The sequence below is a fragment of the Brassica rapa genome, chromosome A07, assembly GCF_000309985.2.
Source record: "Brassica rapa cultivar Chiifu-401-42 chromosome A07, CAAS_Brap_v3.01, whole genome shotgun sequence".
Lineage (NCBI taxonomy): Eukaryota > Viridiplantae > Streptophyta > Magnoliopsida > Brassicales > Brassicaceae > Brassica > Brassica rapa.
In genome coordinates, this window is record NC_024801.2 from 20384885 (window position 1) to 20404441 (window position 19557).

A 19557-nucleotide genomic window follows, 5' to 3' on the forward strand; every position below is an offset into this window, starting at 1 on the left:
TTAGGAAATCGATTTGGAGCACAGAGGATACGCATTGGATTGCAATATGTACAGTTACTTTCTTGAGTAGAGTTATTTAAAAAAAGTTTATTCTATCAATTTCACAAAATTGCCTTTACCCATTTATTTACCTTGAATAAAAGAGAACGGTGATTTTATTAAGTCCACACACACAAAAAAAGAAATTCAAATATAAGTATGCCACTACAATTTTGCAGAATGAACGAAATGAATATTTTACATTCTTTTTTATTCAGAGTTAGTAGCTATTTTTATTTATTTTCACACCCAAATCAACATTATATTTACATTGAAATTAGCTTTATCAACCCACGGAAACAAATAAACAAATGACATATTTTCTTAAAAAGGAAGGAAAAAAAAAACTTGTTTATCTAAAAACGTGATCACTCACGAAATTAGGTTGGATACTATTAGCTAAAAAACAATAAGAGACAACAACGGAACAAGCCACAGTCCCCCAATCATCGTCTTAAATCCACTAGAACCTGCAGAACCATCGCTGCATACCAACTTGTTATCATGGTACGTGCACACCGGCTTCTTCCTATACACATAAAAACAACAACAATCAAATAAAACGTAAAATTATTTAATCGAGTCAAGATTAATTAAGCCTAAGATTGTTTACTTACTTCTGCATGTGACATTAACAAAGCATTATAACATGTACGTTATTTAAAAGGGATAAGACATGACATACTTGGCGGAACAGAAAGAGATGACGTAATCGGTGCCGGAACAAGTGAAGATACTGGTCGGATCATCATAAGCATAGCTGTAAGAAGTAGGGCAAGCTTCCTTGAACAACTTCGAGTAATAAGTTGGTCGACACGTGGAAGGGTTCCCATAAACTCCTCTGCAACAATACTCATCTTTATCGAACACATCACAAGCGCTCCTACACGAAATCACCTTCCCGTTAGATTTCACGGCAAGCTCCCGCGGACACTTTGGCCTCAGGTCGGCGACGCAACCGGCGACGCTGCAGTTTCCTTTCCCGTTCAGTGGAGTAACCGACATAGGGAGATTGAATCCGTCGACCAGGCTCACGTCGTAGAAATCCAATGTAGCTAACGTGAACTCAGCTAGTGACGCTGGTGGTTTTCCGGAGGCTGAGCATTTTAGAGTCGAGCCGCATGAACCGGTTTCACAAGTTCCGGTTCCGGTTTTGTCGAAATTGCAGCCGGTTCGTCCCCATATTCGACCTGACCAGCCTACTGGTGCGTTGAATACCATGGATTGGCCCGGTTTGAGCTCGAAGCCTCCGCCATTGAAGCTCTCTCCGGGCGTTATCGCCGGCCAGACTACTTGGTTACATGAGTTCACGATCGTGAATACACGAGCTGAGTCCGACCATTTTGTCCCTGTAGATTAAGTTCTAATCATTAGTCAAACCTTAATATATACGTAACATAGTTGAATTCATGAGACATATAATTTCGAAAATATCTATGATATCAATTATCAAAAAAAATTTCTATGATATATATAGTGGGAACATCTATGATATATATGATTGGGAAAATATAATTGATTGAATAATCACCTGATAAAAGTGTTAGAAAGAGTAACAAGATCCTTGGTGACAAATAGAAACGAGATTGCATATTTACTGGAAAATATTGAACGATAAAAATATACTATTTTGTGGTCCAGGTGTGGTTAGATTACGGAGAATTACTGATGTGAGAAGGTCTTTTTAAGGGAGAAAGATAGAATAACTTGCATGGAGAGTCTATATCTCAAATTATAATAGTTATTTCAAGTACTTTGAAACGCAGAACAAGTTAACTTTGTGTATTTTCAAATAAGATTCCTTGTTTTGGAATTAGGAAAAAGTTAGTGTTATTCCTTTCCTGATGCTTTCACGCAAGCATTCTTTGGGATAGTTTCTTGGCTTAAGGTAGTCAAGTCCAAAAGCTTGGAATATATACTTATAAATGTATGTATGTGTATCTATATATACGTTAAATATACATATATAAATTATATTAGTAAATGTAAATTATATATATATATATAGATATTACATTTATCTGACTAATTATTTAATTTGCTTAACTTTGGTTGGAAATTTGAATCGTTTTCTTGATCGGTATCTGCATGGCTGCATGCAGTGCCGTCCCACAATTTGGAGTGGCCTAAAGCACAAAAAATAAATTGTGTGGCCTATTATATAAATACCAACAATATATAGTAGTACACTAACACCAAACCAGTAAAAAGTGTAAAAAGTAATCAAATGGTTAAAATAAAACTATATTGGACAAAAGGAAGATCGAACTATGGTATCCTAAGTTCAAACTTGTTAACCATTTGACCTATCTAATAATTAGTGATATGTAGCCTTAATTTTTCCTCTATTTATTGTGGCCTAAAGCAGATGTTTTACTTGCCTTATGGCAGGGACAGGCATTGCTGCATGTTATCTTGATTATCTTAGACTCCCGTCTTGGTCACTTTTTTTTGTTGCTAAACTGAATATCACTAAAGTGAAAGAAGATTTACATCATGTTGCTTTTGGGTTTCGTCAATTCATGCAAGTATATATCTAGGCGTAATTAAGCTATGTTCATTTAAGTTTTAACCCATTAAGTTCCAAAATCAAATGACTCATTCGTCATTCGCCCATGCATACTCGCAATATGCTTCTGATGTAAAAGGTGTTCTCTTGTCACACACTCAAAGCGTTATTTATAGACTAGAGATGACCCAATATTCTATAGCCAAAAGCGATTTATAGATATGATATGTATCACCAACCAAAAGAAAAAGAAATGGAAACTATACAGTTTATGTAGATTGGTGATCAGCTTCCTTTCCGCTGCCATCTATTGTGGCCGCCTGGCCGGATTAAAAAGGCAAAAACAAAAGGATGTAAATGATGATTCATTCTCATTAAAAAATCGACCCATTGTAAGAGTAAGGGGCTGAAAAGGAGAAAGTTAAAGAAAGGGAAAACATAGTGAGATTAATTAAGGCTAAGACAGCTAGACACGTGCGGTTATTATGTTTGGTAGTAATCCAACCTCACTAGCAATCATTCTCTCCATTGAATCCATCCCCAATCACTGAATCACGGCTTTTTACTAACTGTTTCTACCTCAGTAGAGCGTTTGGATTAGTGTGGTGTAGAGAAGGGCATTGTTTTATGTATTTTCAAGTTCCAATTAACAGCTACAATACAAAATAATCAGACAAAACATGAAAACTTAATGATATAATTGATTAATGCACATATAGATCCAGATTATCCTTACACTAAAAGGAAAAGGCCAATATTTTTTCTTCATTGTTCTAGTAGTTACAATTATTTTAAAATCATGGTACTTTCACCATTGTTATTCATAATTTTTTTAAAAAAATTTTAGTTAAAAGAACATTAATATTTCATATCCAAATAGCTTAAACCAAAACCAAAAAAGATTCAACCTTTATACTACTGATTAGTTGTTACAATCATGATTAAAAATAATCGTTAATGATAATTGTAGTTTATCATTTCTTTAGAGGAAGACGAAAAAGATCATCATTGGCGTCGCTTCTATTATTATCAGTTTATTACAATGATTATTATAGTCTCTTTATTTTCCTTAACTTATAATGAGTGTACCCTCTTTCCGCATTTTTACTTTTCTTAATTTGTAATTAGTGCAACCTCTTTTCGCATATTATCGGGGTCAAAATATAATTAACAATCTAAAAGTCGGCCTACCCGCTCGTGTAGTACTCAAGACATGTGGCCCATAAGCCCAACGAATAAATCAAACCCATTAAAACTAATATATGCTCGTCTAAAATAGTAACAGTTACAAGTAGGTGACACAACTCAATTATTGCATACAGAGAGTAATGTGGAAGCACCGTGGCCTATTGGTTAAGGTTTAAAGGCTTCTACACCCAGGTCTGGGGTTCGAATCCCAGACTATGCAATTTATTGCAGATTACAGGAAATCCAGGTTTCAAGTCCCGGAGAGAGCGGTTTATTAAACAATTATGCAGATTACAAAGGAAAGGCTTGCAAGGGATCTTCAACATGGTGCAAGTAAATCTGGCCAGACGTGGATCTTCATAGGACGGCTCAGGTGATGCAGTTAGGCGTAGGTCTTCATAAGGCAGGTAGTATTGTCGGTTGTCGAATCGTTTATGTAATATTTCCTATATCATAATTGTAAGATCATAATAAATCAGCATACAGAGAGTAAAAAAACTCTATATAAAGAGTGGAAAAGAGAAGCTAAGAAACTGAGAGAAGAAGAAGAAGTGATCATGGCGGCAGAGAAAATAGAGAGTGTAATCGCAGGGAGTTACTTAGAAATGGAGAGAGAAGAAGAAAGTAGAAGTATTAATAATAATGATTCTTCAGCTAAAACAAAACTCTCTAACTTCTTCTGGCATGGAGGTTCTGTTTACGATGCTTGGTTTAGCTGTGCTTCAAATCAGGTATATATATTCATACATCATCTACCGGTCTTGAGATTCATGAAGCTTAAGCAATTACTCCACTAAATAACTACTAGTCTACTGCATATATTTTTCTTAATTAATTTGAAGACCAAATCATATTTACATATTAACCACTTATAAATTATCGTCGTCTCTAAAATTGTAACAATAATGTAAATGGCTAGGTAGCACAAGTACTGTTGACATTACCATACTCATTCTCACAACTTGGGATGATGTCGGGAATATTGTTTCAACTCTTTTATGGATTAATGGGAAGCTGGACTGCTTACCTCATTAGTGTTCTCTACGTTGAATATCGAACTCGTAAAGAGCGGGAGAAGTTTGATTTCCGTAACCACGTTATTCAGGTTTATTTCATTCTTTATAATTAATCACAGTTATAATGTTTGGTTTTGTTAATTTTAGTTTTATTATTCCCTTAAAAGTGGTTTGAAGTGTTGGATGGATTGCTGGGGAAACATTGGAGGAACATTGGATTGATCTTTAATTGCACGTTTCTTCTCTTTGGATCTGTTATTCAACTCATTGCTTGTGCCAGGTTAATTACTATTTGTTTTTCTTTTTGTTTATTACTGTTCGAATTTGTACTCTAATCTTTTCTTACGAAAATAAAATTGATTTATTGCAGCAACATATATTATATTAATGATAAATTGGATAAGAGGACATGGACATACATATTTGGGGCATGTTGTGCAACAACTGTTTTTATTCCTTCGTTCCATAACTATAGAATCTGGTCATTCCTTGGACTCGCTATGACCACTTACACTTCTTGGTATCTCACCGTTGCTTCTCTTCTTCACGGCCAGGTCATTTAATTAACAATACCATAGCTTGTTTTATTTGGATAAGCGACCCTTTGTATAATATATATAGTCCTGGTTAATGTTATTTACATTTAAGCTTTTAATTTAACAAGGCTGAGGATGTGAAACACTCGGGTCCAACAACAATGGTTCTCTACTTCACCGGAGCGACCAACATTCTCTACACCTTCGGTGGTCACGCCGTCACCGTGTAAGCATTTTTTAGTTGATAAAAGTAAAGGTTGCTCCATGTTCTATTATTAACTATATACTAAAAACATTGTAATTAGGGAGATAATGCATGCTATGTGGAAACCGCAAAAGTTCAAGGCGATATATCTACTGGCGACTATATACGTATTAACACTGACGCTACCTTCTGCATCTGCGGTTTATTGGGCGTTTGGCGATCAATTGTTAACTCATTCCAATGCTCTCTCTCTTCTCCCTAAGTCCGGGTTTAGAGACACTGCGGTGATACTTATGCTTATCCATCAGTTTATAACGTTTGGATTTGCGTCCACACCGTTATATTTTGTGTGGGAGAAACTGATAGGTGTGCATGAGACGAAGAGCATGTTCAAAAGAGCCATGGCTAGGTTACCAGTGGTTGTACCGATATGGTTCTTAGCAATTATCTTCCCTTTTTTCGGACCAATCAATTCAGCTGTCGGATCTCTCCTAGTCAGCTTCACTGTCTACATCATCCCTGCTTTGGCTCATATGCTTACTTTTGCTCCTGCCCCTTCCAGAGAGGTTAGATCTTTTCCCTACTTTCACATACAGTATTATTGTTTTATAATTATAATTATTTTTTTCATAAGAAACACACTAAAAACATAGTCATTCCGTTAGAACTCCCGACTTAATCAAATGAATTCCCGACAGAATCCCAGTGAAATAAGCTCTATCAAATTCGCCCGAAATCCATCTGATATGATAATTAGGAATAGTTTGTTTTCTTATAGTAACATTGTTAAAACTTATAAAAAACAATTGGTTATTAGTAAATCCGTCAATTGATTATATAAAATTGTTTAAAACATAATATATATACTGATTTTTGGTTAAATCATCTACTTAGCTATTGTTAATATCGATATATCATGGACAGAACGCGGTGGAGAGACCTCCACGAGTGGTGGGAGGATGGATGGGGACTTATTGCATAAACATATTCGTGGTGGTTTGGGTGTTCGTAGTTGGATTCGGGTTCGGAGGATGGGCAAGTATGGTCAATTTTGTTCGCCAAATCAACACTTTTGGTCTATTCACCAAATGCTACCAGTGCCCACCTCACAAGCCTTGATATTTACATATTGGACATTCAAGACCTTCTAGAAAGAAAGAGGGTTTCATCTGAAGGTTTTTTTGTTTGAAGATCGACTATATTATTATATCTATGCTATTACAATTTACTGAAAATCACATCCATTGTAGTTGTTTGACGACAATAATCTTTTACTCTGGGTTTGTTTATTTATTATGTTGAGTTGCATTTGGTAAATTGTTTTTTTTTTAAAGTTCCTTGGTTAAGGTGTGATGCCAATCTTAGGCCAACCCAATTTTTAATTAGTGTTCTTTCATAGATTGTGTATTTTTCCGTGTGTTTGTGTGTGATCTCTTTATTTTTGTACTATTAAAAAGACAAATTCCATAACATATCCTCTAACAACCTAGTATTGTTTTGCGTAATTAAAGAGAACAATTTCTTTTGTTTTGTTCTTTGATGAACACTAAGATTTTGATGAAAATTAACAACAATTTATGGAATCAGCGTGATGACACGATGTTATGGAACTGCATGATTTAATTGATAAGCTATAATTTACAATATATCCAAACTGATTTTGACGCATGTTATCACTACAATCAATTCCACTAAATAAATGTGACATGATATACTAGAAATGATGACATATTTTATGGTTAAATATGACATGAAAAATTATATTTAATTCTTATTATATTTTTGGAAATTTTTTTAAAATATGGTAGTAAATTATGCATCATCGTTAAAATAAATCTATAAATTATATAATAATACAAATATAATAATACTCTTCAAAGTATTATTTATTTCTATTTTTTATAATTATAAAAATTTATTACTAAAAAGTATTTTCAATATTTTTTACAATTTAAAAAAATTCTAAAATTTTAATTGTAATATTATTAGTTTTATATTTTCTTAGAAAAATTTAGAAATACTGTTTAGTTTTACTTTTTGATAATCATACAAATTTTATATTAATTTTATACAAGTTAATTTAATATATTTTTATCTAAAAGAAATAGATAAAAATTTATCTAAGATTATAATTTTAAATATAAATTAAATAAAAAGTATGTATTTTATCTTAATTTATATTTAATTAAATCAAAATTTATATTAAAATATTGGCAAGAAAATAATAAAATCTAAATAATAATATTTTTTATAGATAATTTAAATTTAAAATTTTATTGGTGCATGAAAGCATCTAGTAATTTGTATAATATAGAAGTTCGGTTCCATATTTTAAAATTAGTATTGATTTAATTTTGTATAATGTTTGTTTTTAAAATATTTCAAATAACTTTAGTTTGTGCTAAAATCAAAAAAATATTCACATAAATATTTTTAATTCTATATTTTGTTTAAAATTATATATATTTTAAAAATTTAGATTCTTAGCAGTTAAAAAAAGAAGGGAAATACAGTAAAAAAAAAGGGAGGGACATCTGATTAGACCTGGGGAGTGGCACATTTGTCCCCCATGTAAGCCAATTAATAGTAATTTTATCTAGGTGAATTAGAGAGTTTCTTCAAAACAATGCAATAGTTTATCTTAGGGAAAATAAGCAAATCACATCATAATGAAAACGAAATGAAAGGCGAATTTTCGGAAAAAAAATGAACAATTTCTGACTTATAAAAAGAATAAAATAAAAAGGAGGCAAAAAGGCTATGGCAGCTTGTGTCAGTGACTCAGTGTGAAAGGAGTTAGTACTTAGGACAGGCAGCCTTTTACAATTATTAGTTGGCCTTTACAATCCGGTCAGATTCTCATATCACCAACCGATTAAATTGTTGTTTAGACTCAACTAGCATCAAAAACTGAAATAAATCAACCGAATAATACATTATTGCTCTTGTTAGGGTTCATGATATCAAGTATCAACTCGTTCATTTGGGTGTAGTTGAGGTATAAGTTCCACAACAACCAAAAGAACGATAAAGAAAAATAAACCTAACGATCTATCATTTCAGCTCGCTATAATTAAGTAGGAACAAGCTCACTATCTGGTCCTGACATTTGTGTTGATTTTGCGAGATGGAGACATTTGACTAACCACTCTTTCTTACCAGTTACTATCCAAAAAAAGAAACTACAAATTTTCAATCAACACATATTATAAATAAAGTTTCGAGAAAATTCAGAATAAGCAACTTTTTTTCATCATGCTTATGTCTATCTACTTGTCTAGTGTCCCTGTTGGAGTCAATTTTTGGTAATATGTTTCTTTCCGGTGATATTTCTTGTTAATAAAATTTTAAATTTTTTTCTTCTAAGATTTGAAGTTTCAAAAGTTATTTTTATCAAACACTATAAACGCTTTTTTATAGATTCCATATCTAATATGCTGCTTTTTGACTAGCTTTCTAACTTGCATACGTACTCCAATCAATATCATGGGTAGTCGGGTCACCATTCTGCCAATTTCTCTAGCTGCTAAAGAAATAGACAAAATATTAACGATTACAAAAACAATGTGGCAAATATGAAATGATACAAGCCAAGTTACAAAAAAAATGAAATGATACAAAAGATGTGATCACAATCTATCCCTGAATATGTATTTAACCTAATTTTCTTGTGTTGCAGCCAGTGAGTCAGTGATATATTACAAAAGAAGAAGTTAACAAGGAAAATGACGAAATTTGGCAAAGTTTAGAGAAAATAGAGTTATCTTGTTTTGAGATTTTCCGTAGGTATTATTATTTTAAAATATTTTTTGTATGTGATTTCATTAAAACGTCATAAACCAACAAATATATCTATATATATATACTGTTCACTTTGGATTTACTGTGTAAAACATAAAATATTTAAACTTTGTTCAATTGATATTTTTCTTAATACATTTTGTATGACCGCAATGCTGTAGATGTGAAAACTACGATGTGAAAATCTATAATGAAAATAATTTTGGAAAACTATGCGGGTACGAACAGATCCAACATTACTTTATTGTAAATATCCTTTTCTATGAATATAAATTGAAGTTTTTTGTTAATGATATTTTTTCCTTTGTTATCAACACACAAATAACTAAGTACACATGGTTTATGGTTTGTTTTGCCACCAGGAAATTCCAAAATCAGGATTGTGATAATACAATCAAGAATTCAAATAGGTTAAGATTTAAGAGCAAGTAAGAATAAGTAACTTGTTAAAAACAAAATATCCGACAAGAACAAACTTTAAATCAGAAGTAGACAACAAATTTTTATTTACAAATGGAAAAAGAGTTTTTGATCAAATTTCTAGAAAAGTTACGAGAATACGACAAGACACAAAAATTCAAGATAGAACACGTTCTCACGTTATGCTCAGCCTTCGCGTACGATTGCGAAAAAAGAAAATAGTGAACACCTACTGAATTCTATGCAATGAGCAAAGCGTGTGGATAAGCTCGCACGTGCGTGTGGCCATGGCGGAAAAAAATCATCTTCGATAGCTTCACCTTTTTATTTATTTTTGCATACCCTAAACTTCAGAGAAAAAGCTACACATCACATGCCAACTTCGGATTAGGTGTATGACGAGTTGACGACTAAGTCTATAAACAAAGGTGTACCCAAATGTGGTGCACTTCTAGACTAATTGCATTTGTGTTACCCGAACCAGAACACTCTACTTTAAACTAACAGTGGTGATAGTGGTGCATTAATGTTCAAACTTGAATAATTCAATTGCGGCATTAGATTAATCGTTCGCCCACTACAGAACTTCTTTTGAGTATTTTTTTTGTCCTTGGTCATTGTAGAACTGACAAGAATATACAGTTTTTTTCACATGACTCATGGGCTATGTTTGAACTTCAGCATATAGTGCTATATCCCAGTTACAAAGGAAATCATTAAAAATTCATATTAAAGTAGGTTTCACCCAAAAAAAGAAGACAAGAGATGGGTATTTACATGACAGGTTTGTAAGCTTATGCGTTGGAGGGTTTCTCATAATCATATATGACTTCTTGTATACTTATGCTTTGATATATATATATATATATGTTCATTATGTGCATTTTCTTTTGTAAGTCTTGTTTGATACACATTTGTCCCGAATTGATTGATACTCATCATCCACACTTCCAAATGTTGCGTCTGCTTGTAGTGGCCAATCTCTATCATATGATCATATATGTCTTCCACATTTTGACAATCGATTTAATTTTTTTTTTCATATCCTAAAAATAGATGGTTCCAATAAACTTCAGAATGTAAATGTTCACAACTTAGAAAACAATAGTTTAAAAATATGATCTTTCATTTCATATAGTTCAATACACACATAATAAAAGATACATAGTTGACCATAAAAAATGTTGATGGGTTTCCCTTAAAAATAAAGCATGCAATAATTAGGGCCCTATTTCATTCAATATTAAATTCTAAATTTATGTTAACGGGCTTAAGCTTTCAATATCACAACATATATATATATATACTCGTAAGATCAATTGCAGTTACCACATCATATATCTCAAATGTGGAAGAAAATATGCAACGGCCTGTGATTGTTGCTATGTTCATGCCTTTTTTTTTGTAAACTTGCTATGTTCATGCCTTCATGGTTGTGTTTTTCGTATTGAACAAGGGAGTAAGGCAATGCATCCCAAACTTTTGTATGAGACATCCAAAAATTACTCTAGAAGCATGCAAGGAAGTTTGCGTAAATAAATGCATCTATTCTAAAAGCAATGGGATATTCAGTGTCCAATCAAATGTACGGATATGATAAATTGTATTTGCTCATTTAAGGGCGTAAAGTGCCATGGTTATTAAACACAGGCGAACTACGATATATGTATGTGTGGTGGTATCTAGCAAACGTTGAAAAATATGCATAGAGCTTGATCGTTGTGGCCATGCATTTACATATGAAAATTAGTAAATTTACAGTGTAACTTTTATCTATTTAGTATTTCGATTTATTGTATTGAATATCTTATGTACGACGTATAACTTAATTTCACTTAATAAACTATAAAACTTTAACGTTTTACTTAGCTGGTAAAAAAGAAAGCTATCATGTTTGTAATGGAACTATGTAAGGTTGCTACTAATTTGAGGAGACTCTTGAGCTTAACAATATTATGTTTGTTAGCAAATAAATAGCTAGCCATCTTAACTTCGTATTTGATTATTTATCTTCTTCTGTGTTGGACTCGTCAGAGTAAGTCACACTTCCTCTTCAGTGGTGCTATTTTCTTTTGGGCTTAGGACAAGTGGGAACTTAATGGTTTCAAACATCACATCATGTGTGTTACCACTAGAGATAGTTACTAAGTTGTAAAACATTAGCAAACTCTAGCTTCTTTTAATTAAACACAAAGAAAAATATATACAAAAATCAAACATTAATCAATTCAAGCTATACAACTTTGTCAAACTTGGCGACACAAAAAGGCTTATATCAAGTGGAGTCGAAGCCAGCTTTGGTGGGCGTTGGCAATATAACATGCCATAAACAAGGCGGCTAGGCCCACGAAGAAAAAGCCCACCAACGTTACAACTTGGGAGAGTTCGGAAAAATCGACAAGTTGGAGGCGAATAAAAGAATTAAGAAACCCTAAAGCATGATAAACGCAGTTTCGAGTAATGAAAAGTCAATGAACCTGGACACACAACAACATAGTGTGAATGTGATGCTCAGACAACTAAGCTTCATCAGATCCTCTCTTATCCCTTTCTCTTCTTATTCCCCACGAACCTCCCTGAAACCACTCACCTCGATCCGCTCTCAAACCAAAGCTACCATGTCCACCATCTCCACCCAGAATGAGTCGACTCTGCAGACTCAGAGACCCGTCCAGGTGAATCCTTTCTCTCCAATTTTCGTGGAGTATATAATCAAACGAGGAAAGAGTCAAGCTTTTTGATTCTCGTGTTTTGGAATTTAATTAGATTTTAATTTTTGCTTTTGCAACACTGGAAGCTGCTGTTCTGTCTATTTGATCTTTTGTCTTTTTTTTTTTTTCTTAATTGATCTCTTCTTGCTGAGTAAATAATCAAACGATTAAAAAGGACAAACTTTTTGATTCTTGTGTTTTGGAATTTACAGAGATTTGATTTGTTTCAATTCGTATACGCTTTTGCAACATAGTTAACTGCTGTTCTGTCCTTTTTATGATATTTTGGTCTCTTTCCTTTGTGTCCGATTTGGATTTCCACTTTGTTCATGCGGTAACGGTCCCACGGTCCTGCCTTTTTACAGCTTACACTAATAATACCCATATCATCAATCAACCAAAGTTTTCATCTTTAAGCTTTTTTTTTTTTTTTTAACCTCTTCTTCTATGCATTAAAGCTTTATACTTTATCAAAGTTTATTGTAAAACTAAAGACTGTGACCTTGTTTCCTTAGGTGGCGCAACGCTTAGAGAAGTTCAAGACTACAATCTTCACTCAGATGAGCATATTGGGCAACAAGCACGGAGCAATCAACCTAGGCCAAGGCTTCCCCAACTTCGACGGCCCTGAGTTCGTCAAAGAAGCCGCCATCCAAGCCATCAAAGACGGTAAAAACCAGTACGCACGTGCCTTCGGCGCTCCCGAGCTCAACTCCGCTGTAGCTTCACGGTTTCATCGAGACACGGGTCTTGTTATTGACCCTGAGAGAGAAGTCACAGTCACATGCGGCTGCACGGAAGCCATAGCTGCGGCTATGCTGGGTCTAATCAACCCTGGAGACGAAGTCATCCTCTTTGCGCCTTTCTATGATTCCTACGAGGCCACGCTCTCTATGGCGGGTGCTAAAGTGAAATGCATCACTTTGCGCCCGCCTGGATTTGATATCCCTTTGGATGAGCTGAAAGCTGCTGTGACGAGCGAGACGAGAGCTATACTCATGAACACTCCTCACAACCCCACGGGGAAGATGTTCACTAGAGAAGAGCTTGAAGCCATCGCATCTCTATGTATTGAGAACGATGTCATTGTGTTCTCTGATGAAGTGTATGATAAGCTTGACTTTGAGATGGATCACATATGCATAGCTTCTCTCCCCGGTATGTACGAGAGGACCGTGACGATGAACTCTCTTGGAAAGACTTTTTCCTTAACCGGGTGGAAGATAGGTTGGGCCGTTGCGCCGCCTCATCTGACTTGGGGGATACGTCAAGCGCACTCTTACCTCACGTTCGCTACCTCGACGCCAATGCAAGCAGCGGCTGTTGCGGCTCTCGAGGCGCCGGAGTCTTACTACACGGAGCTGAAGAGAGACTACAGCGAGAAGAAGGAGATTCTTGTCAAGGGTTTGAAGGAGGTTGGGTTTGAAGTGTTCCCGTCGAGTGGGACTTACTTTGTGGTGGTTGATCACACGCCGTTTGGGTTTGGGGATGATGTGGCCTTCTGTGAGTATCTTATCAAGGAAGTTGGGGTGGTTGCGATCCCTACGAGTGTGTTTTATTTGAATCCGGAAGATGGGAAGAACTTGGTGAGGTTTGCGTTCTGTAAAGATGAGGAGACTCTGCGTAGTGCAATTGAGAGGATGAAGCTGAAGCTTAAGAGAGTGGTCTGAAGCTTTGAATCATTTGTAAAAGACCTTATTGTTATGCTATTGTTGTTGTTCTTCTTCGGTTCTATTTGAAATGAGACTTTGTTTTCAAAGCAAGCTAATAAAGTAAGTTCACTTTCTTATATGAGTTAGTATTATGTATTTTGTTTGTTTAGTTTAATTAGGATCTTGGTAAGTAGTAAATGATTTAAATTAAATAAATTAAGGTTGGATATTCTCTGAAAGACTGTAATTGTTGTATTTTTGGGTCGGAGTATCTTTCCATTGTTTACTTAACCCATGTCATTAGCTTAAGGTAGTTTTCTTCCTTTTGAAGTCATTAAGAACTGGTACAAGTTATAACTTATAAGTAGTTCGTAATGCCATTATTTACCGAAATTAATGTTTTAACTTTTAAGTCATCAAGTAGTAAATGATTTAAATTAAATGAATTAAGGTTGGACTATTTACGTAACTATTTTTTTTTTACTATTATTAAGATACGAATGAAATTGGATCAATCGAAGATACGACGGCTATGGAATCGAGTCTTGGTCTAAAGGAAGTAAGTATAAAGGACAGTACAAGCAAGGACTTAGACATGGTTACTGAGTTTACTGGTTCTACACCGGAGATTCTTACTCCGGTGAATGGTTTAACGGTCAAAGCCATGGCTTTGGTGTTCAGACATGCGCTGACGGAAGCTCTTATGTCAGAAAATTCAAGTTTGGTCTCAAACATGGACTTGGTTCTTACCACTTCCGGTAATAAAAAGAGCATTTTTTTCGTTACATTCATCGGAAGATTTTTTGTTTGATAATGTCTGAGCTATGGTTGTTTCTTGTTGAAGAAATGGAGATAAGCACGCAGGAGAGTACTTTAGAGACAAGATTCATGGGTTTGGTGTTTGCCATTTCCCTAATGGTCACTATTACGAAGGAGCTTGGCACGAAGGTCGTAAGCAACGCTATGGCACGTATGGATTTATAACCGGCTTTCTCCAGAAACGGGTCTGCTTCGTAAAGCGGTTCAGGTATGTATATATAATACCAGAAAGCATTCGTTTTGGATGTAAAGGCGGAGACTTTAGGAAGTTACTCATTGTTATACTTAAAACCATTTATCGTGGGTAATTGCAGAGTGCTCAAGAGATGGCGAGAAAAGGTGTGGATCAGAGACGGGTCGATGAGCAGGTGGTACGGGCTGTAGCTGCGGCTAACAAAGCTCTCGACAGCTGCTAGAGTTGCAGCTGTGAAAGCCGTTCAAAATCAGATTTATGGTAAACATTGTTGACACTTGAAAATGACTTGTAAAGATGACATTAACAAACAAAAAAGGTCAAACAAACCTGAAATGCAACACAAACACTAAACTCATCAAGCACCTATGAGATCGACACAAAAGGAATGAGCAAGTTAGAAGGAGCTTGAAAGAAAACCAATGAAAAATGTGAGTATGAATCTTGTGACTGAAATGCAAATAACTGCATGGTTTAGTGACATCTTCAGTTTTATTTTCAGCTTGTCTTTGTTTCATCAGTTGCCCCTGACATCATCTTTTTCTATAAACACTAAAAACAAAACAAACATGACAAAGTCAATCTTTGTGATTACACCAGGATTTCAGAGTATTATGCTCCTAGAAATGAATGTACACCAAGAAACAAGATGGAGTTGCTTCCTCTTGTTAATAACGATAAACTCCAAGGCAGAGTCTGATCTCAGTATTCACTGCTGCACAAGATAGAAGTATTTTCACAAAAAAAAACTTTAATAGAGAGACAACATTTTTGTTTTTTTCATAACTCTGTGATATATAGAAATCATGCAATAAGGTAGATTGGTCTGCTAAGCTGTTAAACCTAAGGAGAAAAGTACAAAAAACTTTGATAAATGAAGAACTCATGCAATAAGGTAGATTGGTCTGCTAAGTTGTTTATGAGCAAACGTGTATTTTAAACTCTTCTTGAAGTGTGTAACAACCTTCTCTTGACCTGATCTCAAGATCAGGAGAGAAAGCAATCATATTCAGACACTATGGTGATAATTAGTTGGTAACTAACCCTCTAGAGAAAAATTTAAAAACGATGCAAACACAACTTTTATTGATATTAAATCTTATGATAGGTAATGACAAGACTATTTTTGTTTTACTAAACAACAACATATGCCAAACAATGGGGGACCAGTAAGACATGCTAGAAAAGTTGGATCTTCTGAAGGCAGTATGCACACGTTCTTGCAGTCGTCACCCTTCTTACAAGGGCCTGAGTGTGGCCTTCTATAGTTACATCTACCTGAAAAGTTCATTTGAAAATAAACCAGCTCACTTTCTTATATCATTCAACTATGAAGAATTAGAGTAAGATAATATTACTAGTTGTTTGAGAAAACAGAAGAAAAAAAGTTAGGATCAAAGAAGCAAGTTGAATCTTCTGTGCTGACATTGCTTTCTTTGTATCTCTTTTCTTTTGTGAAGATGTTTTTTTTGGGTTTAAGATCAAATGACCATCCCCCTTTAAATATTTGCTTATATTTGTATATACGTTACTAATTAGTTTGTTAACAAAGATATATTGTTTCAGAATCCAGTGTTCTACAACATTAATTATGTGTAGATCTTGCATTAATTATATAATATTCTCTGCAGAGTAGAATTGAATATCCATTCCTAATATAATTTATTAACAAAGAAATAGTATATTGACATATATCTTCAGAATCCAATTGAATTGCATTAATTAAATTCTCAGCAAAAACAAATTCTAAACTTAAGAGTTCTGGTCAAACAAAGAAAAATCAAACTAATAATCGGTAGGAGATGATTTTATGGGATATAATACCAAAATTAAACCATTCTATTCATTACTTAGTAAACAAGCATAACATTAATTACAAGTTTTGGTCAATTCACGATCCTTGTCCAAATTAATCTGTTGCACCAAACAAACTTGTACATCGGAAGGGTGGATATGAACCTCACTGTTCCTTATTGCATTGGCAGTAATAAGACGATACCATCAAAGGTGCAGAATCTGGTAGGCGGCTAGGGCTTATTGCTTGCCAACGGAATCTATTTAGCCAAATACATTGCGACAAGAGTACATATGGAAAAGTAGGATGACTTAGTAGTGAATTCAGAAGGAAACTTTCTTCATAGGAACTGTATGATGTAATGGTCAAAAATATTGGAGATACAAAGCTTAAAAACAGAGTTGAGCCAAGAAATAAAAAAAAAAACTCATTTTAGCTGAAGAGAATGATCTGTTTTCATGAGACAGAATTGGTTCAGCAAGTCTATCACATTATGAACCAAGATGCAGAAGCAGGAGTGACAAACTGTTCAAGCAGAAGGGTTATTATGTAAGAATAGAGACAGAACTGATGCAGAAAAATGAATCAGAGGATCGTTTGCAATCACAATCTGGAACAGGATGGTTCTGTTTTAATGGTTGACTTGTCTCTTTGATCTCTCAGATTCCAATGGTCTGACTGAAGCATTCTGAAAAAGGAGAGTCTTGTGGTTCTGTAGAGTGTTAAAAAGCAGGAGAATTGCTGTCACTCACTCCACAAGAGATTACTCTTCTCTGGAAGAGTGTGTGCTACTGAAACTGTCAAAACCTTTGGTTGTTTTAGCTCTCATGTACTAGAGAGATCATATGATATCAAGCTATTTGAAGAACTAGAGAAGCATATTTCAATAATTGCTTCAGGTTCGACATTACAAAGAGGCTGTGTAATGTTAGGACAAGCAGTTGTTACAAGTAAAAAAACAAAGTGAAATGGTTACAGAGGGACAAAAGACAAAAAAAAAAAAACGCTTGAAATGATGGGCTAAGTCACATGAACAATCGGTATATATTCGAACATTTATATAAGTTACCTTTGAACATTTGTACAAGTTCTCTTAGTTATATCTCGTCGGTATATATTCTCATGTACAAGTTACCTTTAATTGTTAATGTAGCAGAGGAGTTTAAAAGTTAACCCTGATTCACTAGAGCAATTGACACATCACAAGTGCTGGTGATTATGCAATTACAATTTTGGTTTCAGAGCAATTCCGAAGAGGTATTCTGTACGTTTATTACTGCTACTACTACATACGAAAAATAGTTCCACATTGATAAAGACTAGGTGTGAATATTTTTTTAGAAGCTCCACAAGTTCTTGACATGAACATCAGATAAACAACCTAATTTCAGAAGCTGACCTGACTGACGCATTGTAGATGCCTTATGCAAACATAATTTTTTTATTGATTTTAAATCTTATGATAGGTAATGAGAAATATAACGATGTATTATGTTGAACAAGACTATGGTGCTAAACAACAACATCTGCCTAACAGTGGGATACCCGTAAGGCACAATAGAAAAGTTCGATCTTCTTCAGGCTGTGTGCACACGTTCTTGCAGTCGGCATTTTTCGTACAAGGGCGGCCTGAGGGTGGGAATCTATAGTGACATGTAGCTGAAAAGTTTGTTTTAAAATAAACAATCTGAATTAGTTCATTTTCTTATTATTCAATTATGAAGAGTTAAGAGTAAGAAAATATATATTACCAGTTGACTGAGAAAATAGAAGAAAAAAAGCTAGGATTAAAGAAGCAAGTTGAATCTTCTGTGCTGACATTGTTTTCTTTGTATCTCTTTTCTTTTGTGAAGATGTTATTTTTTTTGGGTTTAAGATCAAACTAGTACTAGATTTTGACCCGCACGTCCGTGCGGGTGTATTTTAAAAAAAAATATGATGCTATTTGTTTTTTATGTCACTATTTAGAGTTGGGCAAAAAACTCGAATTCGAAGAATCGAACCGATCCCAACCTAAATAAGTAGTACTAAATCCGAACCAGAATTGATTAAATATCTGAATTATTCAAAATTTTGGTATTTGAAGAATTGAAACCTAATCCGATCTGAACTGAATTATTTTTAATATATATAAAAACATCCAGAATATATATGATACTTTTATGTTCGCATAAATGCTTGAAAATATATACAAATAATTAAACGTAAATATCTTAAATAGTTAAAAATACTCAAAACTCTAAAAATACTTAAATAATTATTAATTCTCTATCCAAATATTTAAACCAAACCTATTTAAATTGGTTATCCAAATCAGAACCAAATCCTCAAAGATCTGAACTGAACACGAAATCCCAAAAAGACCCAAAAACGAACCCGAACGCCCACCCATAATCACTATTATATATATACACCCACCCATAATTACTATTATATATATATATATATATATATATCCATATATGTGTTATCATAGGTTACAAAATATGTGTTATCATATAATTAATCGTATTTTATATGTACCATCAAATAAGTTTTCTTATAATTAATAATATTTTATATGTACAATCATATAAATAATCACATATATTATATTTTAAAATTTAATGTGAAATATAAAAACCATAATTTAAGTTGGTGTTTGAAATTGGGTTTTGTATTGTATTTTTATTA

At 34.0% G+C, this 19557-nt stretch overlaps 4 protein-coding genes and 1 long non-coding RNA gene across 6 annotated transcripts; 3 read left to right on the forward strand and 2 right to left on the reverse strand.

Moving 5' to 3' along the window:
- Positions 1 to 163: 163 nt before the first annotated feature.
- Positions 164 to 3667, reverse strand: LOC103830555 (pathogenesis-related thaumatin-like protein 3.5). Its single transcript, XM_009106360.3, has 3 exons — positions 1571 to 3667; positions 725 to 1388; positions 164 to 568 (listed from the first exon to the last, which is right to left on the reverse strand). Exons 1-3 carry the CDS (start codon positions 1629 to 1631, stop codon positions 439 to 441), a joined length of 855 nt encoding a protein of 284 aa, XP_009104608.2. The 5' UTR covers positions 1632 to 3667; the 3' UTR covers positions 164 to 438.
- A 553-nt stretch (positions 3668 to 4220) lies between these two features.
- Positions 4221 to 6969, forward strand: LOC103830556 (auxin transporter-like protein 3). The gene is made up of 7 exons (XM_009106361.3): positions 4221 to 4467; positions 4656 to 4841; positions 4920 to 5032; positions 5123 to 5306; positions 5417 to 5514; positions 5594 to 6059; positions 6418 to 6969. Exons 1-7 carry the CDS (start codon positions 4294 to 4296, stop codon positions 6610 to 6612), a joined length of 1416 nt encoding a protein of 471 aa, XP_009104609.2. The 5' UTR covers positions 4221 to 4293; the 3' UTR covers positions 6613 to 6969.
- Positions 6970 to 12134: 5165 nt separating this feature from the next.
- On the forward strand, positions 12135 to 14214 carry LOC103830559 (probable N-succinyldiaminopimelate aminotransferase DapC). Its single transcript, XM_009106362.3, has 2 exons — positions 12135 to 12389; positions 12941 to 14214. Exons 1-2 carry the CDS (start codon positions 12153 to 12155, stop codon positions 14093 to 14095), a joined length of 1392 nt encoding a protein of 463 aa, XP_009104610.1. The 5' UTR covers positions 12135 to 12152; the 3' UTR covers positions 14096 to 14214.
- LOC103830557 lies at positions 13890 to 18762 on the reverse strand. The gene is made up of 4 exons (XR_625745.3): positions 18636 to 18762; positions 16448 to 18543; positions 15251 to 16367; positions 13890 to 14899 (listed from the first exon to the last, which is right to left on the reverse strand). It is a non-coding gene; the product is annotated as an uncharacterized LOC103830557 (long non-coding RNA).
- LOC103831429 lies at positions 14557 to 15604 on the forward strand. Of its 2 annotated transcripts, XM_033275187.1 has the most exons (3): positions 14577 to 14744; positions 14796 to 14835; positions 14922 to 15604. In XM_033275187.1, exons 1-3 carry the CDS (start codon positions 14610 to 14612, stop codon positions 15059 to 15061), a joined length of 315 nt encoding a protein of 104 aa, XP_033131078.1. In that variant the 5' UTR covers positions 14577 to 14609; the 3' UTR covers positions 15062 to 15604. The 2 variants fall into 2 exon arrangements, with proteins under 2 accessions (XP_033131077.1, XP_033131078.1); XM_033275186.1 differs by having other exon boundaries at positions 14557 to 14835.
- Positions 18763 to 19557: the final 795 nt, after the last annotated feature.